Source organism: Denticeps clupeoides, chromosome 16 (assembly GCF_900700375.1).
Source record: "Denticeps clupeoides chromosome 16, fDenClu1.1, whole genome shotgun sequence".
Classification (NCBI taxonomy): Eukaryota; Metazoa; Chordata; class Actinopteri; order Clupeiformes; family Denticipitidae; genus Denticeps; species Denticeps clupeoides.
In genome coordinates, this window is record NC_041722.1 from 15297016 (window position 1) to 15322199 (window position 25184).

Here is a 25184-nt window from a genome sequence, read left to right on the forward strand (position 1 = left end):
TATAATCTTTCCTGTGTCCTTCATTCATCTCCTGTCTACATCCTTTTTTGATGAAAGATTGTATGTAGATTTGTGAATAATTAATATTTTTGGCTGCATGATTTTTCAGTAACACATAATAAAAGCATCTGCTATACACATAAAATTTTAGGATTTTATGTGTATAGCAAGGATTTGTAAAATTTACAAATCCTTGACATGGACTTGGTGGCTAGACCCTGAATAGACCCCATTAATGACCCTTTTGAGACGTATTGATGAAATGTTAGAGTGAGATGCCACCTACTGGTTGTGCCTTTTTGTGCCATTGAGATACTGCTCTTTTCTTTGAACATAGTGGGGGGAAAATAAGTATTTAAAAAAAAAAAAAAAAAGATTTACAAAGACTGGAGAGATCTGTAATTGTAATCATAAATAAACCTCAGCTCTGAAACAGAAACAAAAATTACTTGTTTTATGAAGTAGATTGTGTATTTCACATAACAGAACAGTAGATCTTATTATTTGGTACAAGTCTGAAGACTGGGAATCTTCAGACATTGGTACAAAACAGTTACAGAGGTCAGATATTTCCTGTATTTGACCAGGTTTGCACACTGTGGCCAATCCTTCTTACAGAGCTCCAGCTCCCTCCATGGATTTTCTATTGGCTAGGCTAATGGGTTTTATAGTCTCTCCTTATCTGCCCCGGCTGTGTGTTTCAGGTCATTGTCATGCTGGAAGTCTCGATCACAACCCATGTTCCCATCCATCCTGTTCCCATGTCAGAAAAGCAGCCCCAATTCAAATCCGCTGACAGACCGGCTGCTCCACATTGATGACCCCTAATAGGATCAGCTAAAGGAAGAACACTATGTGGTGATGTTGATGGGATTTTGAGATGCTGTGCCACAATATCATATCTAAAAAAGCAGAGGTAACAATTGCTGCTGATGTCAGGCCAGCATATCAGGAGAATCCTCCGCAAACGTGCTGCTGAAGGTGAACAATCATTTTCAATGCAAATAGGTACCAACTGCTGCATCCCAGATATCACCAGACAAGAGTTTGCTTTTGTTTGTTACCTATCACATGCGCTCATAATGTCAAGTTGATCAGTGTCAGTCTGATCCTGGCATAAAACAAGCATGATTAAACAAACGCCATCTCTGTGTGTTTGCCCTGCTCTGGGCAAGTCCCTGCCCTAAGCCCAGGGTCCCAGTGTGGGCTCGGGTGGCCACAACCCTGATTAGGAACACACTGTTACGTAAGTGAGTGTGAGTGACCCCACTGTAAATATAAAATGCATTGCAATGGACACATTTCTTGCTTTAATAAGAGGCATTTATTAAAAACTGTGTACAAAAACACAATTGCATACCAACCTACACCAAACACTGACAAGCAAGTATGTAACCCCCCATTCTCCATGGATGCAGTCCATGTTCCACGGTCCAGGCAGCTATCAGGAACATTTGTCCATGTTGCATAATACGCAGAGGACCGGTGGTTCGGTACTCTTACACACACACTCACTCACTGTGGGATAAAATGTCATCCTTTTGCAAGTAAGAGTCTAGAATAGTCAACATGGCCCTGTTTATTGTGTGAGCAGGATTGTCTCTGGGTAAAATAGTAATGGGTGAGTCTTGAGAAGATAAGATCTAAAACACTGAACGCATGCACCAATTAGAAGAACGCTGCATATTCAACACACACACACACACACACACACACACACACACAATCACTCACAAATAATTCTGTATGGAAAGCATGGTCTGCATTATTGCTGTCCTTGTGTTTAAAAAACCTGGAGAGGAAGCGATCTCAAATGCAAAAAAAAAAAAAAAAAAAATTGTTTTAAAATTGTCACATAACATGCATACAAGGGTGATTATGTGCACCGTAATCTGAAACCTTGGAATGGGCGTTCACATGACAGAGGTAACAAATACAGCCTGGTTTAAAGTGCTTTTTTTTGCCCAAAATACTGTGATGAGTTGAAAGTCAATACTCAGTTCATTTGCAGGTCCAAAATGATCCAAAATTCCGGACTGGAATAAGTATTTAAAAGGAGGCCCTTCCCCCACCCTGGTGTGGGCAGAGCATGAGGGCAAAGCAGCTTCATGTCCGTAGTCAAACTCAGTGTTACTCAAAACTCTTGGGCCCTGATGGGTTTGTTGGGTCGTGTCACTCCTCTAGTCTTCGTTATACCATCATCCACTGGGAAGTTACCCAGAACAGGTGTTCATTTAGGACAATGCAGAAGATGACTTGGGCACAGGTGGTGGGAGTCCTACATACCCCAGAGCACACAGCAGGGGTGGGGTCAGACGGTCAGCTTCATTCGTCCTGCAAAAAATAAATAATTAAACAATACATTTTGTAGGCAATGACCAGTTGCACTCACTTTACATAATCCAATCAAGTGTCAATATAGAAGTTCAACTTGTGGAAAAACCTCAAATTTACATTTTTTGTATTTTATATATGACATACTGTTTTATTGCTTTGGCATATTGACATTGTTTTGCATAGGAGGAGAAAAATAAATAGGAATATTTTTAAAATGTTGCCCACCCCTCAAAAAAAAACAAAAACAAAAAAAAAACCCTACAGTCATGAAAAAATTCATAATTACAAGCAAAACAAGCATGTTAAGACAACAGGACAATTCTCAGTGTTAAACCGCTAAATAAGCTTTCATGGCAAATTAATAAGGTTTCTTTGCTAGGCAGACAGTGTTAATGTATAAACTTAGACCCAAGCCTAGAGGGCTGCACTAGATGTTAAAAGTTATTTTGAGGAATATTCCAGCTTGCAAGACCAAAGAGCAATTGCTGCAGAGTGTGAGAAATTATTCAGAATTCAACATTCAAAAAGCTGAATTCCATTGTTCTGTACATCACGCACACAGCTCAGCATCCGCCCCATAAAACAAGAGCGCACAGCCATTCAGCAGCAGAGGTGAGAGGTGAAAACACACACACACACACACACACACACACACACACACACACACACACGCACACACACGACATGAGCACTAACACAAAATACATGAAACCACCTAACTGGTGTAGACAACCGGCTTCATAAACACATTTCAACTGTCCATTCATAGGCAGTCAGACAGAGTGTCATACATTATTATTATTATTCAGAATTCAACATTCCAAAAGCTGAATTCCATTGTTCTGTGCATCACGCACACAGCTCAGCATCCACCCCATAAAACACAAGAGAGCACAGCCATTCAGCAGCAGAGGTGAGAGGTGAAACACACACACACACACACACACACACACACACACACACACACACACACACAGGTTCTCTCTGAAAGCTTTTCTGAGGGTTAGGCAGTGCGTTAGATGGGTGGGCTTCAACCAGGTGACACGGAAGGGGCACCATGCCATGCTGAAGCGTTTCCATGCGAAGCGACCAACCAATCACATAAAACCCCACCTACCTGCCCACCGTCCCCAACCAATGGGCTGCTTCTGTCTACCTGTCTATCTGCAAACCAACCAATCATAAAGTCACAACACAAAGCACAAGAGCAAGGACTAGGGAAGAGGACTTGGGTGCAAAGCCATCGGAAGGTTATTTTTGTGTGTGTGTGTGTGTGTGTGTGTGTGTGTATGGTGAGTAACTGAGTGTGTTAATCAGACATGTGAGGGTTTTTTTCTTTTGTTGTTGTCCCACGTTTCCTCACCTGTGGCCAACTGGCTCTGGGATCGGCGGCGAGTGCTGGTTGTTTTAGTGGTGGTGGAGAGGGTGGAGCCTGCACTGCTGGCCCTAGAGATGGGCAATGGTACTGGTGTGACTGGGGGAGAGTCAAACTGTTCATAAAAAAAAAAAAAAAAAAACAAAAAAAAAAACATGGAGACACGTTTGGTTTTGGATTCAGGTTTTTATATTTTATTGTTGCAGTAATCACGACAAAAAGAAAAATTGTAGCATAAATGTGGCCTCTACATAAGCGTGTGCATGAGCTTACCTCCACACTGTCATGAGTAGGTGAAGACGATGTTGAAGAGTTTTCTGTCTGCTTCCGTGAACAGCCACCAGGGCCCAACTCTATGGTGCGAACACGCTGTGCAAATTTCAGCGAACAGACAGACTCACTTACGTTACTGTCCAGAGGAGACACCTGGAAGGGCAAAAAAACATGACTTATAAGACACTACCACGAAGACAAAGAACACAACACTACTACTGCCATTATTGTCATAGCATATCATATACCACATACACTCATTGTTGCTACTTGTCTGCCTGGTTTGTCTAGTTTGTCTCGACAGGCACTATTTTATGTCAGCGTACAATGTCCCTTGGCATGTTTTTGTGTTGTGTGTTATTCCATGTCTTTTTGCACACTGTGAATCTCCAAAGCTTCAAAATCTCGTCTTTCTGAGTACTTGTATATAGTGAGGTGACAATAAAGTGGATTTGAAAGAGACGTTGAAGTGACATTTCTGAGTGTGTGTTTGTGTATGTAACAGAAAGCTATAAATTCCAATTCCACTTGACCACTAGATGGTATCAAAGACTGCTTCCATGAGCTGCTAAAAGCAGATGAGTTGAGATTTAAAAACTCAAGACGGCCAATATTAAAATGAATACATATACTGCATGAATACATAGCATATATTAAAATCACTTTCATATAATGCTTGCTTTATTACCTAGTTTTTTATTTCTATTATATTTGTGCAATGTTGTAAAATGTCAGACTATGGTAAATAACACGTTTGCAGTTCTGGTTCTTTGTCTACTGACCTGCACCATCATGAGTGTCTTGCTGTCCCCACTCAGGGAGTCCTGCAGCAGGTAGGTGAGGCGGGAGTTGCGGAAGGGCACATGGGATTGACGAGAGCGTAGCGCGTTGATGACGTCGCCCAGTGCCGACAGGGATTTGTTGATGCACTGTGCCTCCCGCAGGCGACTGCCCTCTGCACCAGATTTGGCGATCCGCTCCGACCCAGCCAGATCCACCAAATTCAGCTTCCCTGTAATCAATATTACTTATTCATTTTCTTTTTTTAATTAGGATAGTCCCAAATGTATGCAGAGCACAGAAACAAGGCAGCTTTTTCTCATAAAAGCAGGCATTGAGTCTGCAGAATTGTTTATGCAGCAAAGACTGAACCATTTGTACCATTTAAAACTAAAAGGTGGCAGAGGGTTTTTACCTGTGGTCCGATGGCCGGTGGAGGAATTGTACCCTGCAACGGTGATGATGAGGAGGGCGTGCGAGCGGGAACTGTGCTCGTTCAGATTGGTGCACGCAGTGGCTCGGTTCATGTGGCCCAGCTCAAACACCTGCAATGACCAGCAGGATTTTTGAGAACTACTTTGAACACAACAAGATCGTCAGGTTGCAGCCCTCCTATGAATGCAGCATTGTTCAAGTGGAAAATGCAAAGAGTATTAATACCAATTAATCTGAAGGGATTATTCTGTATGCAATCACCGGTGTATTCCGAAACGTACACAGTGCACGTGCTGGCTTTACCACATGTGCGAAACCCACACACACATTCACACAAACACAGTCCAAAATCTCTGGCTAATCCACTTTAGTCGCAGCACCCTCCCATTGTGCACACTTTATTAGTTTTAAAAATTAAAAATCTCACCTTGTTAATGTCCTCCACACTCTCCACAGTGAACTCTGTCAGTCCTGGCACGTACAGCTGCCCGCTGCCATCAGGACACATCTTAATGTCCAGCTTCTCGTTAAGATTTTCCCCCAGCAGGTTCCTGAGCGAAGCAAGGAACAAGGTTCTCTCATTAACGCACATACGCCCAAATTTCAACTGTCACATCTGGATTAAAAGCTCTTTACAGCCATACACAAAAAGCCTCCAGTGTGAACTCTCCGTTCCATCATCTGGGGGAACAGAGGGGATTATTGGCCATGCAGATGTGCTGCACTTACATCAAGCAAAGATAAACAAAAACGCAAGCGTTTTTGATAGAGAAAAGTGCTGCAGATGGTTGGAGTTATTAAGCAAAATCTCTTTTTAAATAAGTGCTGACCTACACAGCTTAGAACACACAAAGCAATTGGATCCAAAGTACACGCTCTCATTGGTCAGCACCCAGTACAAAGAATGGTGTGAGGTCAACATACAGAGTGCACTCTGTCGATTTAATGAGCTCCCAGCACGAGCTCGGAGTGTCACAGGAATAACAGTGTGGTTCTTGAGGATGAGCATGAATAACTGTACTCTCACCTTAACGTCTCATTGTAGATCTCCACCATGCTGACTGTGATGTTGTAGTCCCAATCAGGTTTCTTCTCAGATACCTCAGAAAAAAGCAGCCGCAGCGCGCGCTGGTTAATACCAGGGTCCTCTGGCACGCCCTACAGAAAAAAAAGCAGGGGGATGTTTCAGACGCACTACACAAGTGTCCAATTCACTAGAATCAGAATGAAAGCATCTTTGGTTTGTTAGCAGACATGGTCCTGAGATGACTAATGAGATGTTTGTGACATCCACTGATGGCCCCATGTATAAAGGGTATAATGAGTCCCTTCTTGTTTGTTTATTTATTTCTCTACATTATGTAATGTGACATTAGTAAACTCAACACACTAAGTCTATTTTGTTCAATTTACATGTACAGCATTTACCAGACACCCTTATCCAGAGTGACTTACAATCAGTGGTTACAGGGACAGTCCCCCTGAAGCAAATTAGGGTTAAGAGTCTTGCTCAGAGACAGAATGATAGTAAGTGGGGATGGACTTTTTGGTCTTCTGGTTAATGGGGTACTACCACCCCCTTTCCATCCATGAGGGTAATATGAGGGTACCTCCATTGTGTAGGTCTTCCCTGATCCTGTCTGTCCATAAGCAAATATGCACACATTATAGCCATCAATGCAGGAAGTGACCAGAGACTGAACCTCCTGGAACACCTGTCCACAAACACAAAGACCAGATGAGTGGATATTCCAGAGTTTCAAATCTGGCTTTTTAGACCAGCACTCACCTCCTCCTGCGTTGCCTGTGGGGGAAACACTTTGTCCAGTTCAAAAGTCATAAGCTTGCTTTTGTTGGACAGGTAAAGAATAGCATCATCATCTGGGTCAAAGGTCACCATATTTTTCACCTCTGTACCATCCATCTCATCCTGACGAACAGGCCGCACTCGGCAAAATACCCTGATGTTTCCTAAGAGGCACATACAACATTTGTCAAATTCTTGAACCGCACCTTTATCCACCTTTGCTCTAAGGCAGCATTTCCCAGAATGCCTCAGTGTCTCACCTTTGAGTCTCACAAGCTCATTGTGACATTTTTTCCGCAGATTCATTTCTCGCTTGTATTTGCGTAGCAGCTCTTGATTGGCGGTGCTCACCTCACCAATCACCTGGCAGATCTGTGGGAAAGCAGATGCACAGTGAGGTAATATATGTTTAAAAAACTGATTCCTACCATCTACATCAGCCATGGGTTCTACTCACCTCCTGCTTGGCCTCAGCGATGGCCTTCTCCAGCATGTAGGGGAAGTCTTGCACCTGCCTTTTTAAGCAGTTGTAGTCACAGGTGAGGGTTCGCAGGGCTGGCTGCAAGGTTAACAGGTTCATGCGAACACCTATCCAGACAGATTTAGAGATTAGGGATATGCACAGATTCAACTAATTTGTATTTGTGTGTCTGTGAAGGCAGTTTAAAAAAAAAAAAAAAAGATGGTCTTCAGATTGTGGTTTCGTGACATTTTTTGTATGCTTGCACATAGTCAATAGTAATTTTGCACATGTTGAATATTCAGTTATATTAAATGAAGATATTTTTCAGTAAAAACAAGTACGACCCTTTTTAATGTCAATATTATCAAGTAAAACATGTTACTGAATGAACATACAATATAGTGAAAATTAATTGACTGAATTAATGTTTGCACTGTTTGAGGAGTTGGGGGGAGGTTTTGGAATGATTTGTGGGCTGGGCCCAAAGCAGATAATACTATCAAATGCTATCAAAAGCATTTCTTGACAATGACCATAATGGGGCAAATTACTGTTACTGTGGCTCATTCTCATGCCCAACCCAAAATACGTCAGCATTTCCATTTGAATGAGACGATCCTGCCTCTGCTCTCCTTTCAGCACTGTTTGGGAATGTGTAAGATTACATATCAGGCCACCCTCACATCTAGTTTTCCAGTGCACAGAATGAATAACCCTACATAAAGTAAATCATATGCTTTAATGTGATGTCAAGTCACCATTTTAACAGGCTTTGTATTGTCCTTGGTTTTTAGCTTTTCACTTTTTAGCTGTTTATTTTTCACTAGAACCAGTAGTAAGAAAGTCCCTCAAAGATATTTATTTCATGCATTAAAAATGGAAGATAACTCGCTGTGTCTGATCATTGATTAACTTTCCTGGAATCACAACACTTGACAAAATTTGCCTCATTAACCACAGCCATGCTGTCAGACAGACTTGCTCACCTGCCAGGTTCTCATGGACGGCCTTCATTTCGCTTTCGGCCCTGATGAAAGCCTCCTCGATCACTCTGTTCTTCTCCTCCTCCAGGCTCTGCATCTCTGCCTCCAGCTGGCCCTGTGCTCTCTCCATCTCGCCCTCATAAATCAGGATCTGTCCCAAAAAAACACATACACGTGTCAAAAGTCAGGCTGGATACAAGTATAGGCTCTCACACACAAAAGAAACAATTCAGAGGATTAGGATCGCAGACTAACCTTTTTGCCCACTATGCTCTGGCTTGTACCAAAAGATCTTTCAACTACACACCATGACGCTAAATAAGAACTTAGTATGCTCTGATGTTAATACAGTGGCAGTAAATGCAGCTGTCTATCTCTCATAGTGAAGCACACAGGGAACAAACACTGGTGGGGTGTTGGTGGAATCAGTACACAAGAAGCTCTGTGGTAACACTACATCTAAGGGACTATGCAATTTCCACACTAAACTAGACCATTTAAAACCAACATTTTGGGATCCAAAGATGGAAAATGCTTTTATCCAAAATGACAAATCATGAAACAATGATCTAAAAAAAAAAAAAAAAAAAAAAAAAAAAAAAAAAAAAAAGGTGTTTATTAACATTTACTGCAGCTGTACAGCTTTTTTTACTACACTGCCGCATCTTTGATCCCTCATCTTTGACCTCTGTAAGCTCCAGAGCAAAACAGCCAACCTTTGACAGTCTACAGATGACCTCAGCATTGCCCCTGCCGAAGGCCTTGGAGAGCAGGCCGCACAGTCGGCCTCGGTCAGCCCTTAGCTGCAACGCAAGTGGAGAGAGTGGTTAACCGGGCCCGGGCCACCAATGAGCTACCACAGGGAAGGGGAGAACCAACCACATCACTACAAAAGGACACGGGAGGACCAACCAGACACAGTGTCGACCATGAGTCACAACACTCAGAAGCAGGACTAGCCAATCACTGAAGGCAACATGAATGCAATAAAAGGCAGGAGCAGTCACATCTCTTTAAACAAAAACTAGTTAATCTGCACAAAAATATTTTTACATCCCTGTATTAATTAGAAAGTGTCCTTCCTCACATTCCTGAAATAAAGCCCTTCAGACTAGAAACACAGTCCAATAAGGGACAAATCACCTAGGCCTAACACCATTACTACCGTTTCACCAGACAGGCACCAGTGGACTCGGCTTTGTGGCTTTGAAGGAGACTATACACACAACGGGTGCCTTTCAGAGAGTGTATCGGCTACAGGCCGTACCTGCTGCCGCAGCTGGCTGCAGGTCCTCTGGGAGTCGTGAAGCTGCTGTTCCAGCTCTCTCAGCAGCTGCCTCTGGACGTCCAGCTGCTCCTGCATGGCCTGGTTACATGCCTGGGCCTCCGCAAGAGCCTGCTTACACTGGGCAGACTCCACCTCCACCATCTTAGTCACATACTGAGGAGACAAGGTGGAGAGGAATCCATGGCGTTAGACTAGAATGTTATAGAAAACCACGCATGAAGTCTGCATGAATAATTAAACAGACACATACTGGACAAATTTTCTAGGGCAAGGGAACAAACCACAGGCTGTGCCCAATCACTGCACTTCTCAATAGGAGAAGAAAGGTTGAGTTGAGGGAAAGAATGAAGACTTATTATGAATCTAGGGCATAATAAATGTCCTTTTGAGGTGAACTCTTATTATAATGAAGTGTGATGCCTGAACAAGTTCTTCTGAAATCCATTTTTCTCTAGAGACACTTTTGTAACCTCCTCCTCATTTAAATGCCGAGCATTACGGTGAGCTGTTACGAGTGGAAGAGTGGCATGACACAGTAACATAACACAGAAAAACAGCTGACCTTGACCTGTGGAGGCATCGCAGCCTGGCGCTCGAGCTCCTGCTCGCATTCCCTCAGGCGGGAGGTCAGGTGTTGCTCCGTCTCCTGCCTCCGAAGTGAGGCCTCCTCCAGCTGATGTTCTAACTGAGCTGCCAGATCAGACTTCTCCTTAACCTGCAGCTCCAGCTGCTCTAGCTGACTCTCCCTCTCCCGGCACTCCTCCTCAAGGTGGGACAGCTGTCCCCGCAGTGCCTCCACATCCTGGGATGAGAAACGAAAGCAACTTAGTGTGTTCTACGTGAGTGAGTATGTGTTCACATGCGTGTGTGTTTTTATGGCTTGACTGACCTGACTGTTCAAACAGTTGCTGCAGGTGGATGGGGCTGGCGGTACTTGTCCAGCCCTCAGCTCCTGTTTGAGCCGATGGTTCTCTGTCTCCAGAAGCTCCAGCTGCTTCTCCAGGTCTGTCGCCCCCTAAAGAAGAGGAGGTGCAAACGATAAAGGAGATTCTGCACCAGTGAAACATTAAACACTGTAGAAACCAGGTCAAGATGAAGTCTTTAACCATCCAGCTATAATAAACCAGGTCAGGAGGATTCTCAGGGAACCGGAGCTGCTCTGATTTACTTTGACTAGAAACTATGATCTACGGTTGTCTTAAAATAAATAAACAAATAAATAAATAATAGACCAAGAAAGACAATGGCATGACACTGATTAGGAGGTCAGTGTGGTTATAAATACATTAATATGGTTCATGCTGTATCATTTACAGTGAAACTGTACTTCTCACTGCATTGAGAGAAGTACAGTATTGAAAAGACACATTACACACCAGCTCAGAGCGGAGTCTCTCCACCTCCTGGGTCTGGCCCAACAGTTTCTCCTCCAGCTCCCCGATCTGTGCAGAGAACCACGTTGAGAGATGTTAAGATCCGCACTGTATTTGATGGACGTTGTGGATGTGTAGCAGTGTGCAGCACAGCCACATTTGTACCTGTGTGCGTAACCTAGTGATGGTCAACCGGTCTCCTTCCAGACTGTTCCGTCCCTGTTCTAGATGACCTCTGACCTCGTGTGATGAGCTGTGCACCTCTGCCAGTGTTTGTGATCTAGTACGCAAATAAAATTCACCTAAAGTGCACAAATGGACAGAGTATTAGAAAAACTGGCTGAGAAAAACAAAAATCAGAGAATTTGATGTCCTGATTTCCCCACTTCCACCTGTGGCGATGTCTTCTGTCTGGTTTCCGTGGTTCTCCTGATGTCTTGGCTGCAGTCTGAGGTCCTGTGTCTGTCTGTGGTCTTGGGTGACCTTGTCTCTTTTCAGGCAGTGTGTGTTATGTGCACACTGGACAAGTAGCCGCTTACTGGCCTCCTCGTTGCGCAGGCGAGCCTGGAACTCACACACCCTCTCCTGAAGGGTCTACACACACACACACACACACACACACACACACACACACACACACACAGCGTGCTTTCATAAGTCTAAATTAAGATAAGTACAAGTACTGCTGCGATACTACAGTACACAGAGATACTACAAAAAGGTCAGACTCAACATGGCAGCAGGAACATAAAGGACAAGCAGAACTAAATTCAAGGCCAGGACTAAAAATCCTCTTTCAGAACAAGCTCTGATGGTGACAACAGTTCAGTGGGATAACGTTATCTCTAGCTAACTAACATCAAGGATTCTACAGCAGTGCCAGTACAGCAGCGCGTTTCAGCTTTACAGTGATGTGCTGTTGCATTTGTTCAAGTCCAGCATGGTTATATTTTTTATTTTCCTCTACGTTGTTTAATATGATTACGCTGGAAAAGACTGACAGGCACACCACTGCTAGCTGCTTAACATACAGCAAACACGAGTACGTTGAAACTTGAATTACATATGCAGACATCCAGGAACATGACCAGGTGACTTTCTGTGGTGGGCGAGTCAAATGAAGTGAGCAAAAAAGGGGCAGAGAGAATGAGTGAAATGAAAAGAAAAAATACACACATACTGAAAAAAATGGGGGAATAAAAACCAGAAGGATTTAGTTTAGCAGCAAAAAAAAAAAAAAAAAAAAAAAAAAAAAAAAAAAAACTAATTCAAATGCGGCAGCATGCTTTGGATTTGCATTGATTATGTCACAGAGGTCTCAGGGAAAAGGAAAATCTCAGGGTATTTTGATCCCTCATTCAGGCCACGTGTACACATGGCGTCTCTTAGTCAGGCGCAGGATGTTCCAGATCATGACACTCCCAGTCCAGCAGGCTCTGGCTGTGACCCATGGAATGCAGAAGGAACAGGAAACTCCAGTCTGCAGCCGGGATGGACGTTAATGCGGCTCAGTCAGGTGGGACATGAGGATGTGCATTTTTAACAGCCGTATGTGAACACAGCTTTGCCTAAAATTAGCTCTCAGAGTGTGAGAGTGAGTGTGCGAAAAGATAAAACCCGCAGTCAGAAGCTGTTATCTGCCTGACAAAAAAATGGAAGCAGTGCAGGAATCAAACAAAGCCACTTTACATACGACTTCTGCCCAACACCGCTACATTTTTCCCTTTACGCAGATGAACGAAAGAGAGAGGGAGGAGGACAAAAAAAAAAAAAAAAAAAAAAAAAACAACACACACCTCACTGACCTCAGCAACTTCTTGCTAAATTTCATGCAACAGTGACCATAAGGGTCACATAGCCTCAAACACACTAGTGCTGTAATCGCAATGATTAAAGTGGGTGGTTGGTCCCTGATTCCTGAGTCAGGATGGCAGGTCAGGAGGACTGGAAGGGAGGGTGGCAGGGTCTCACCTGTATGAGCAGCTGCTGATTGTCCGAGGATTGGGAGCTTGGCTCCGTGAGGTCGGAGGGCAAGCAGTGGCGATGGAAGACTGAGCTTTGCAAAGGCAGGAAGGAGGTGTCCTCCTCACCATCACTCATCAGGAAATCCACTGAGCTCGCTAGAAGGAAAATAAATAAATAAATAAATGAGCCTGCGCCTCCACCTCAGGCACACAGGTTCTTAAATACACATGGCGACGAACACACACACTCACAAAGTTGTGGTTACCCTACACGCTACCTGATCACACACCTACTATAAATCCAAGACCTCGAGAAACAGTGACTTCTAGAGAGCAGCAGGTTGAACTGTATAAACACACACAGCAGAGTTAGGGTCCTCTGGATACCATGGAAACAGCAAGATAACAGCTCTCTGGGTGACACATTAACCTTAAGTGTACGCACACAGTACACTAGAGGTAGTGTCTCCCAGACAATACAATCTCAGCAATGTGAGTTCTTAACAATAAAAAAAATAAAAAATTAAATTAAATTAAAAAAAAATTATGGAAAAGAGACAACCAGGTAAAGACACACAAGCAGAACAGATCTGGGAGGAGCAGGTGTGTCACTGTGGACAGGCCGAGAGTCGTACCTGAACAGCCGCTCAGAGGACGGCTTGTGCATCCGATGACACAGCAGAAACAGTCAAATCATGCGAGGCGAACGTGAGCGGCCCTGGACCGTCACCGTGTAATCACAGAGCAGAGGGCAGGATCGAGGCTCTCCGCCATCTCACTCCCTGTCACTTCATTTCCTCGCTACGGTCACACGGCCAAGCGTGTGTATGACTCCCTCGCCCTTCCCCTCTCCCTCTCTTTCTTTCACAGCGGCACAAAATTAGAGCCCTGCTCTCCCTTCGCCCCCTTGGGAAGTCAACATTAGCAGGAAAAAAAAAAAAAGAGTGTGAGTGAGTGTATACACACACACTGACAGAACAATAGTCCCACTGTTGGGAGAGCAAATTGCTACTTCTAAGCAGATTTACTGCACAGTACCTGCAGAAAACACAACACACTCATAGTTCAGCCAAACGAGACCAGCCACCAAGCAGGAACATGTCCCTCAAAGTTCCAGCCCTCGCGTTCACTTTTGCGTGAATATATACACGTGTGCACACACACACACACACACACACACAAATAGTCTCTCAAACTGTCATCAAAAGAATGTGGCAACACAGGTTTCCTAATGAGTCACGTGAGCACCTTACCGTCCAATGAGACGTCTTTCTTCCAGAGGTCCTGCAGGCAGGGGGCGTGGCCGAGGTCCCAGGTTTTACGTGTGCCAAACATGACCGCAGGGCCAAGCAGAGCGGACCGCTGGACCGGCTAAAGGGACAGCAGGGTAGAGAGAGAGAAAGAGAGGGAGAGAGAAGGAAAAGAGCGAGCGATTGAGGCAGGACGAGAGAGGATGGTGGATGTTAACCACCTTGTGTTTGCTACCACATTGTTTCCTAATGACACCTTCTAATGACAAATGAGTGCTTCAGATTTGCCCTGTCTTGTCACAAAATGACATGTTTGATATAGAGCTGCGCCATGATACGATGCTATGCAAGGGCCATGACCCACCCTCTTTATCAAAAGGGGATTGACCAGAACAATTTTCGGTCCATACAGAAAGTGAGCACGCCAATCAGACTATTAATGCGCTCTACAGACGTCTCAATCACACACACACACGCACACACACACACACACACACACACACACACACACACAGTCCTTCACAATAAAAATGCAGGAAACCTTCGACTAATTTCACCCATCATGCATCAGTCTGGATGTCCAGTGACAACCAACGGTCACCTGTAGAAACACTCATAGAGACAGCCTTCCAGGCTTACACACTCACACCCCCCAGTACCATGAGTGCTGAGCTCCGGCCGTCCAAGTGATTGAAGTACCGGTCGCGCTCATGGTCCAGGAAGCGCTTGTTGAAGAGCGAACCCATCCATCCCAGCATCTTTACCCACCCGACCCACCCTGGCCTCAGTCAGAACGCAGACGACCCAAGCGTCCCATGTTGATGTTGACTTGAATCTACCAGAGGACACACTTTCTCAGACCCGCCCCCGAGCCACATTAGCGCAGTCTGCACGAGTTTCACGTACCCATAATCCCTTAAGCCTGTCAGCAGATGGCCTTCGTCTCCCATCGCCTCTTCCTGTTACGAGCGGACAGGGCCTTCTCACTGCCCGGTCTCAAACTCTGAACACCACAACAAGCTATTCACCCACAACAAAAGATTAAATCAACCAACAGATGATTGGTTGGGTGTGCAGCAGTGATGTTGCTAGACAGAGATGAGAGGTTCTGGTGTCAGCCAATTACTAGAGAGAAGCGACACTTCTAATTTACATTCATTGCCACTAGGGGAAGCAAAGTGTGTCCATGGACTTAATATAAGACTATCAGGGTAATCGGCTTAATTAGGACATTCTAATAAATAAGGACAAACACAAAATAACGTATTGTATTTCTGACAATTATTTTATTCAAAATAACTGTCCAATGCATGCTTGCAATTTCTGCACAAATTAGTCATACACATATACACCTCAGGAGACTAGTAGAATCTCATTAGCCTAGTTTTGTTATCTCGTCCCTCACAGCCTTTTCTACATGAATCCTGGTTTCCTACAGCCTCTGCTCTGCTGTACTTGCTTCACGGTGACTGGCCTTCCCTGCTCGCTCGCCCACATGCTCGCTCGCTCGCTCGCCCACACACACACACACACACACACACACAGCACATATAAAAGCTGGCAGCTCTCGTCGTGCGGTGCTAACATGAAGACATGCAGAGTGGACGGTTGGAGGATGCTGTGCGTAAGCAGCAGCCTTGTCTCTTTAAACGTATAATGCGCTAAGCTCCGGGTGTGCACAGACACACGTGCAGCTCTCTCTCTCTCTCTTTCTCTCGGTGTGTGTACACCCTGCAGGAGGACAGCGGGTTAAGACCGCATGCAGCATGAAAAACCAGTCACCGCTACAAGCTACAAACACACGTCCACACACACACACACACACACACACACACAGCGCGAGTGGAAGCGGGACATGTGTGAAATGTGAGAGCTGCGTCGATGGGCGACGAGAGAGCTCTTGCTGACAAAAAGCATTTCATTACCCTCCCATCACGGTGAATAATTTAGTGACATGTGCAGTGTGTCCAGAGCCTCTTAGAGGAGGAAACTGCGGTCAGCCAGTCTGTCTGCGTGGCCATGTGCTGCTGTCTCGTTCGCGTACACGTACACAAAATGTGCTTTTCTATAGTATCTCTAATGCAAAATGTGTTCAGCATATTAACACTGCACTGTCCCCAACCACCCCACCAAGGTTAAACCTCTCCTGGCTACGCTGGCATAAACGCTGAGCTTTTTGTGTCAACATCTGCCGGCTCAGGAGCGTGACCGCAGACGAGAGGAGACGCGCCTCTGAAAGGACATGCAACAGCACATGGTGGGTGTGTGTACAGTAGACCAACCGCACGTTCTCCAGCACAGACAGACGTGGAGTACAGACACAAAGACCCCCTTCTACTCACCTCCCTCCCTGCAGTCGTGCAGCTCTGATCATCCCAGCATTGCTGCGGTACCCATCTTTACTGAGAACAAATGCCACTCGCACGCTCACACACACACACACACACACAGATTCAAGGACAACCACTGCTCTATGTGGCACCAGCTAGCCTCACACACACACACACACACACACACACACACAGGCACGCAGAGCACAGCTTGTTCCTCAACCACATACAGTGACACAAACAGTCTGCCTGTGCTCCGTTTCTTAGTAACAGTGGAATCTGAGCCAACACCATGCCCCCTCGACCCCCCCCCCCTCGACACTCCTCCTCCAATTCCGCGTCCCTCCCTCCCTCCCTCATTCTCTCGCCACCAGAGGAATAAATATTTCAGCCTCAAATGAAGCACAGGGCAGAAGCCCTCTCTTCCTGAGCCCCTGGTTACTAGTGACTGATGCTGCTGTGGGTGGGTGGGGGAGGCATTGAAGGAAGCTCCGCCCACCGACTGAAATAATAATAATCCTGACAATCTGAGAATGGTGCATTCTGTGTAGAGATGCATGGTACCCACATTGGCTCCGCCCTCTGCCTGAAATATTCATCTGTGCTCTGTGTGTGTGTGTGTGTGTGTGTGAGAGAGAGAGAGAGTGAGCAAGAGGAAGAGAATAGGGAGAGCAGGAGCTCCTCCCACTCTGTTCTGGCCCAGAAAAGAAGAGCATGGTGAAAGACGTGTCAAATACAGCACTGCAGCGAGCAGATGCCACCACTTTGAGTGTGACTTTGAACAAATCAGATGGCAAAGTTGGTAGAAAAGGTGCAACTAGGAACAGTTCACATTTAATAATACAAACAGCACTACTACCTTCAGCTAACTGACACTACTCTCATGTACAGACACTCAACACCAGATTAAGAACAAAGACTGGCTCTCTAATGCTGATACAGGTGTCATATATATATATATATATATAAATATATAAATAACAATCTTTAAATTAAGAGGTCAATGTAAAAGTTCTTCAGAATAGAACAAAACAATTAGGATGAGGCTGCGAAGAAAGCTCAGGGTGGCGTTAATAAACCAGTCTAAAATGAGTCACATTTCATTGTGGAATGATTACTTGTGAAAATGCAACAGACCCCACAGTTAATTTATCTGATGTCAGAAGTCTCCATGAAGCTCAGGAATGTGGTCCAGTCTTGATGGTGGTGTTGCACATCTATGAATAACCTTCAGACATGTTACCGTGGTACCTGTGCTATTATTCACATTCAACCCAAAGAGTTCAGGTGTACAGTCAGTGTCATTGTTACACGGCAGACATTGTAACATACAATGAGGTTGACACACAAGGGTGTCACAATAGGTGGCCTACAATCTGGGTGTGGCCAGGTGACTCTGAAATAGCAATTAAAGTGAATAATTGCAGGATGTTGATCTGTGCTTTATTTTAACAATGGGAGGTGGTTTGCAATTTGTGTGCGTGAGGCCATGAGGGGGAAGAGTGCAGGTCTGGGTTGTGAGCCACATGGCAGAACTGAATTAAAGTGGGATTACAGAGGCCGAGATGGATCATGATGGGGAGAAAGAGAGACATCTCAGATTAACCGAACACTCGTTATACAATCACTGATCCAGCGAACTGTGTCCGGGACTTTGGCAGGAATACCGAGAAACACCACAAACCATTACAACAAGGAACAAAAATGGAGGACCACACCAACTCGCTAAACTACATGAGTCACCATTACTGAGCAATGAGGCTAGTAAAGGCCCGAGGAATCCTTAGTCCATGGGAGGGTCCAAGTCCAAGAAATACAAGTCTCATGAGTGGAGTTCCACGTTTGGGACCAATGTTCCCTTTTCTTATGCAATAATAATAATAATGTAACAAATCTAAAAATTATCACCATGTGCTTAATAATAAAAAAAAAAAAAAAAAAAAGCAGTAGTTGATTAAAATATCTAAGTTATAATATAAGTCATACGTTATTAGATTTTATTTGGTTTAGAATTTAAAATGATAATTGAAACCTCATCATGAGATCTCAGTCTCATTCCAGCTCAGTACAGAACTATTTACCAGCCAGAAGACCACTTTCTTAAACACTTACTGCATGTTCCTATTTTCACTCCTTTCCCCTCACCTGAACCACCTTGTTGCAGTCGGGGACATTGTCCAGGTCGCCTGCCGACTTCACGCCTCTCTGTCTAGCCAAACAGCTGCAGACGTCTGCTTCAGCAGCAGAGTCTCCATGGCAGAAGACCTTGGCTCTCCGTCTCTGCCCAACTTTCGATGCTTCGTCGGGGGGCTGCCCCGGCCTTTCCTCTGCCTCTGGGGCATCAGAATCCAGGGTCCTGGATCTCTTAAACAGGCTGTGGATCGACAGCAGCACGAAGGTGCACAGAACGTACATGATCCCATCAGAGTGGGAGAGGGTCTCCACGTCCTCCCCAATGTGCTCAGTCACCAGAAAGAGACCACCCAACACACATTGTGAGGGTCTCAGCAAAAGAGTCCGTGAATCCGTTCTTGCCGTGAAATGTGAATTCAAAAGTTTTTCTTTTAGAAGATTTTTTTAAACCTCAAATTGTCCAGGACCCGTTAAACCAGCAATTTTACAATTAAAAAAGTCATCGTCCTAGAGCACCTTTACAATCCAAGAGAGCGTGTTGAACGTGTGCGTCCTGCTGAAGGGGGGGCACACACTGTCCTAATGCTCATTTACGGTAATCCCCAGGCTCTCTGCAAATGAGATGTCCTTCCCCCGCTCTCTCGCCTTCGTTCAATTTACCGCCGTGTGAAGGGTGCGAGGACACGCGGCGTTTATATACACACGCCCCTGCTCACCTGTGACTCACCCGAACCGCCAATCATCCTGTAAAACGCGGTCGCTAAAGTGGCGCACGTACAGCACTGCACGGCGTGGCTAAAGTTCAGAGCCTCTGCCCTCTTTCCAGAGAAGTTGAAAAGATAAAAGAAATAAAGATAAACACACAAACATGGCAACGAGCCACTGGTTGGACTTTTTTTATGGCGTCCTCTACTGCATTAAGTTCTCCATCGCATCACAAAATGTCCCGGTCCCATAACTCCAAGAAGAGGAGGGGGGGTTGGTCTCCACTCATCAGCACGCATCTTCAGAGAAAAATAAAATCCCGTTCATTCACTTGTACCTCTCCGCCACGGCCATCTGTCGCCTCAAAGCCCAGATACGTCCAACGCTGCGGCGCTGATGTAATATTTTCACGTGATTTTTTTTTTTTTTTTTTTTTTTAAATGGGAAATAAATAAAACTCAGTAAAGCTCCCGTTACATCTGCTGCTAGCTGCCGTGCGATTGGGTGCCACTGCTGAGAGCTGACCTCAATACTGCTGGTCGTGCCAGGCTTTCTGGTCACCTCGCTACGTGACAATATGGACTAAAGGCATGGCCATGGTGAGCCATGGGAACGTCTCACAGCGGGACGCCACCCTGCCAATCACCGCAATTCAGTGTTCACAACGGCCACTTTGTGTACGCCGGACCATGCTAAAAACATAGCTGAGGTCTTCAGCGCGGAGTCCTGGGGGAACAAAAGGGCCTTCCAGCTCATTACCCCATTTTGGAAAAGAAGGGCCCGGGCTGTGGAGGGGGGAGGCACCGCGGAGTTTCTATACCATGGGCTCACTGAACGGCAGATTTACACAATAAACTGCAAACTCAGAGCGCTAAATACAGACCAAAACAACCTCAAGGGTGGATCGCCCCAAAAAGATACAGAGTTAATATTACACAAAATGATGTGACGAGATTAGATAAGAGCAATAAACCCGCAACTGTTTTAAAGACTTTTGTAAGGCGGCAAATAGAATTGAATATGCTCATGAAAAATATATAACATGCAGCAATGTAAAAGCTGAATTGTTTTATATCCTACACAACTCTCTAAATTGATTGCCACTTTATTCCAGACAATAAAAATGCCAGTGGAACAGTAAAACTTAAATGCAAGATCCCTTGGATCCTTTGTACGTTTTCAGTGAACAATACAGACACCGGAGTAAATGTCAGGAAAACCTACCAAGACATTGGAATCAGAGCATCTTTAATTTATTCATTCAATTAAATAAAAAGTTGCTTCAAGAAAGGTTTTTAGTTTACTTTTGTGGCATTCGGCAGACGCCCTTTTGGCAGATGCCTGCTTAAGTTACCATCGATGAAGAGATCAATTCCGGTTCACTAGGAACCCAACTATGAAAAATCTATTTTATTCACTCTGTTGTAGATTCTGTACACAAGTTTGACAACAAGAAAGTTACAATTTAATCTAAATATTCTCTAAAGAGGAAGGTCTTGAGCTGCCGTGTGAAGGTGCTCAGTGACTGAGCTGTTCTGACCTCGAGGGGAAGTTCATTCCACCACCGAGGGGCCAATGATTAATTTCAGTCTCATTTTTAACATCATAAAAGGGGTGTGGGCACTGTTCATATACACAGTTATTGCAAGGAATCCAGCCCTTCACACAATGCCAGTGGGCTGCATATGTTCACGTATGAGTAGAGCAGTGACTAAAACTGTCCTGCTGTTCCACTTGTGCCACCTCCTCAGGGTCACAGCTGCCATGAATAGTAACACGCTCATAATATTTAGGCAACAGAGGGTCTGAGGTCAGAAACTGACCACTGCCAAAATGTTTACTGAAATTGTGCTAGCCATGCAACATAATACTGAACACATGAAGAAATAATCTCTATAGAAAACAGCACAAGTTAATAGATTACTAATATTGCCCGGCTATATGAAGCGCCAACAACACACAAACTACGGATCCCATAATGCAGTCCTTCAATAAACAATGGTGAGTAATTTAAGTGCGGATTACAGCAATAGTTTTTAGGTAGAGGAACGGTTCTTACAAACATTCTGCTGGTAAAAGTTGCATTACACACTATAACACACAGTCTTTGATGATGAGTTATTGAAGCAGATCTAAGCAACGTTTGAATGGAAATTGTGTACGATAAATTTCTCAAAATATGACCAGTAGTATCGTACTGCTGGTACGATACTTCAACATTTAGGATCTCATTCCTCAGAAGCTTGTAATGAAGTTGGACCTGCTGGGAATAAGCTCTCCACTCTGCAGCTGGATCTTGGACTTCCTAACAGACAGGCCTCAGGCTGTGTCTATAGGAAATAACACCTCCAAGGTCCTCAGACTGAGCACAGGTTCACCACAGGGATGCTGCTCAGCCCACTGCTGTTCACTCTGCTGACACACGACTGTGCTGCACAGTACAGTTCAAACCACATCAAGTTTGCAGATGACACAACAGTAGTTGGGTTCATCACCAACGACGATGAGTCTGCTTACAGAGAGGAGATAAAACATCTGGTGGATTGGTGCCGGAGCAACAACCTGATCAATCAATGTCACCAAGACCAAAGAGATGGTGGTCAACTTCAGGAAGAAACAGAATGTCCGCACCCCACTGCACATCGATGGATCCACTGTTGAAAGTTCCTGATTGTGCGCATGACAGACGACCTCTCGTGGAGCCTCAACAGCATCTCCACTACCAAGAAAGGCCAGCAGCATCTGCACTTAGTCAGGAAGATGAAGAAAGCAAACCTCCCTCCTCACATCATTCTACCAAGGAACCATTGAGAATGTTCTCTGCTGCTACATCACTGCCTGGTACATATATATTTTCTTTCATGACTGCACTATGTGAGAAACATTATTTCAAGACACGGTATAGAGTGTACACTGTTGTGCTGACAAACCAATCTGTAATCTTGGATCTGGCAACACTGGTATGTATTTCTAATCAGTGCTTATTTAAGCAGATGAGCATGTGATTACGATCTTGAACTACCTTGGTCTGCTTACAGGAGAAAAATGCAACTCCTTTCTTTAAGGGATTAACTATTAATACGGAACACACTCATTTACAGTGAGCGGGTGAGAGAGAAAGAACGTGCGTGTGTGTGTGTGTGTGTGTGTGTGTGTGTGTGTGTGTGGTGGGGGTATGCTATTTCTTATAGAGCACAGCACACACCCTTCCCCTTACTGCTCTCCAGAGCTATTTCTGGAGAAAATTACAGCATCAAGAAAAGAAGCTGGAAACAGAAACTAATTACAGGCTTGAGAAACACAGCAGTATTTCATGTCACAAGGACAGTAGGAGACCACAGTGTATGAGTAGCACATTCGACTATGAACCTGAAGGCCACAAAGTCACAGGTTCAAACCCCACTTACTACCATTGTGTCCCTGAGCATCTCCAGGAGCACTGTAACTACTGACGTTCCTCTGGATAAGGGCATCTGATACATGCGGTAAATATATATGTTTTACAGAGATCAAATTTAAGATGGCCAGATCATATATATTTAAATAAAATATTGCTTATTAATTTATACAAAACAATGACGTCTCTACAAGCACGCATGATCACTGTATTAAGTTTAAGCATTTAAAAAAAAAAAAAAAAAAAAAAGAACTCATCATATTCACACGTCATACCCACGTGGGCTCCAGGCTGCACGACGGGGCTGAAATGGAGCCGAACGGCGCCCCCTGCTGGACACGCAGGGAGTTTCCAGCGGCCATCCTCTGGTTCCAATCACCGGCCTGCTTCTCCATAACAAGCAAAACCACCGAGACTTCAAAAAGGTGCACATGACCCGGCCTCTCCCAGAGTCAACATGACGAGGAATGTTGCCCCATACCTACATTTTCAACCTATGTTAAAGCAGCCAGGAGCACGAACGGTCGACATGACTTTAAAAACACACACATACATGAATAATTTGCAAAAAACGCCGCTATTGTCCATCCGTGCACTGCTTTACTAGTACTACACAATAGCCTGAAAAGGTTCAGCAAGCGCATTGTCCCGGCAAATCATGTGTGAGCCCTCTGGCTGAATTTCCACTCCATTATACTTCTCTCCTTGCCATTAAAACACTGTATCTTTAGCTGGACAAAGCAACGCGTCGAAACCAAATTCCTCGTGCTTTAACATGCTTGGCTAATGACCCTGATATGTCAAAAGACCTAAAAAAAAAATAAATAAATGTTATTGTGACTAAATTAAGGATAGCTAGCAAACATGAGTTTCCAGGACCATTTTACATCCAGTTAGTGGAGGTAAAAAAAAAGAAAGGGCAAGGCAGGTTAAATGACTTCTAAAAAAACCCCAAAAAACTCTTATCTGTGTTTCGGAAATTAACTTTGGGTCAACACGGAGGCGCCCAGATGCCGAGCAATCCTGAGACCGGTCAGGAAGCGAAACTCGGGAATGTCCGCTCGGGAATGTCATTTCCGACACGGAGAAGCTTGAGGGGGGGGGCTGGACTGGGAACGCGGGTTCACCGAGGGTCCAACCCCCGAAATTCCCAAACACCCGTCACATTTCCTGTGGAGTTCTACAATGCTTTTCCCAAGTACTTTCGTGGTAAAAAAAAAAAAAAAAAAAAAAAAAGTCTTTTTTTTTCCCTCCGGCTTTATGATGGCAACGAGTCGAAGCTGTCGTGCATTTCCAAACCGCGACGATCAGCTGACCCACAGAATATATATTCCAACATTTTATCAGAAAAACGTGGAACCCCAACGCACCCCCGTAAATCACAGCTGTCTATTGAAAGGCGGTCGCGCCTTTCAGCCGCGTTCTCTCAGCCATTCTAGAATTCTTTTTTACCCCCCCGACACGCACATAAAAAGCCCGGTTTCAGCGACTCCGAAGCTGCTGGAAACGAGCAAAATAATAAAAAATAAAAATAAAGAAACGGCGGCCCGTCGTGTTCTGTTTTCTCTCTTTCATAAAAAAAAAGTCGGATGCGGGTCGGCGGCGTGTGACAGGTTACCGACGACCCTTCCCCGCGCCGACGCGTCCACGCAAATACTACTTATTTACGTCTTCTCACGCTTTTAAAACGTGTTCGTTGTGCAAGAAAAGCCGCGAACTTACTTTCGGAGCCGGTGCGTGTTGCTCGCCGAACTTTTCCTCCGACGCGCTTTTTCCACTCCGCCGACGTTTTCTTCCCGGCGTCCCGGGGTTATAAAGCAAGGTGAAGTAAAAAAAATAATAAAATAAAATAATAATAATAACCGCGTCCGCGCGTCGCGCCGTGCTGTACCGACGAGATAATTTCCCGTAGAAAAGTTTTTTTTTTTTCTTTTGCGTGGTTTTTAAACGCGAAAACAGCTGAAGAGGCGCCGGTGACGTCACGCCGCATCCAATTAAACGTGTGCGGGAGAGACCCCTCCTCTTCTCTCCCGCCTCTCCCTTCTTTCTTCACGTAATTACTCCTTCAAACTTTAATCCGTAAATATATATATATATAAAAGGACACAGCTAATTCTTCGTAGCGAGGAAACGTTGAACACAGTTGGCCTGTGCAATTCGACTGGGAGGTCACGATATTATCCACACAGCGTCTGAAATTACATTTTCTTTCACGAGGGAGTGGAGTGAAGTCGAATGATCGTGTTTTTTTGCCATCCGAAGAGGGAAAAAATCATTGAGCAGATGTAGTA

At 44.7% G+C, this 25184-nt stretch overlaps 1 protein-coding gene across 9 annotated transcripts; it reads right to left on the reverse strand.

Annotated features, from left to right (window-relative positions):
- Nucleotides 1–1301: 1301 nt before the first annotated feature.
- On the reverse strand, nt 1302–19680 carry kifc3 (kinesin family member C3). 9 transcript variants are annotated; one of them, XM_028956262.1, is made up of 24 exons: nt 18804–19680; nt 14332–14449; nt 13086–13234; nt 12178–12213; nt 11507–11708; nt 11280–11416; nt 11118–11183; nt 10631–10756; nt 10304–10543; nt 9721–9894; nt 9170–9256; nt 8457–8604; nt 7465–7595; nt 7268–7379; nt 6990–7171; nt 6811–6915; nt 6228–6358; nt 5628–5751; nt 5181–5310; nt 4768–4997; nt 3986–4138; nt 3701–3827; nt 3455–3501; nt 1302–2334 (listed from the first exon to the last, which is right to left on the reverse strand). In XM_028956262.1, exons 1-24 carry the CDS (start codon nt 19071–19073, stop codon nt 2326–2328), a joined length of 3234 nt encoding a protein of 1077 aa, XP_028812095.1. In that variant the 5' UTR covers nt 19074–19680; the 3' UTR covers nt 1302–2325. The 9 variants fall into 9 exon arrangements, with proteins under 9 accessions (XP_028812095.1, XP_028812101.1, XP_028812102.1 ...); XM_028956268.1 differs by lacking the exon at nt 18804–19680 and adding an exon at nt 16671–16906; XM_028956269.1 differs by lacking the exon at nt 18804–19680 and adding an exon at nt 15235–15341.
- Between the last annotated feature and the right edge of the window lie 5504 nt (nt 19681–25184).

Coding starts and splice junctions, on each gene's coding strand:
- kifc3 (XM_028956262.1), bottom strand. CDS start 19,073: ATGTACGTTCTGTGCACCTTCGTGCTGCTGTCGATCCACAGCCTGTTT. Junction 7,380..7,464: donor TCGCTGAGGCCAAGCAGGAG/GTGAGTAGAACC, acceptor GCTTTCCCACAG/ATCTGCCAGGTGATTGGTGA. Junction 4,139..4,767: donor AGACACTCATGATGGTGCAG/GTCAGTAGACAA, acceptor TTGCCCTTCCAG/GTGTCTCCTCTGGACAGTAA.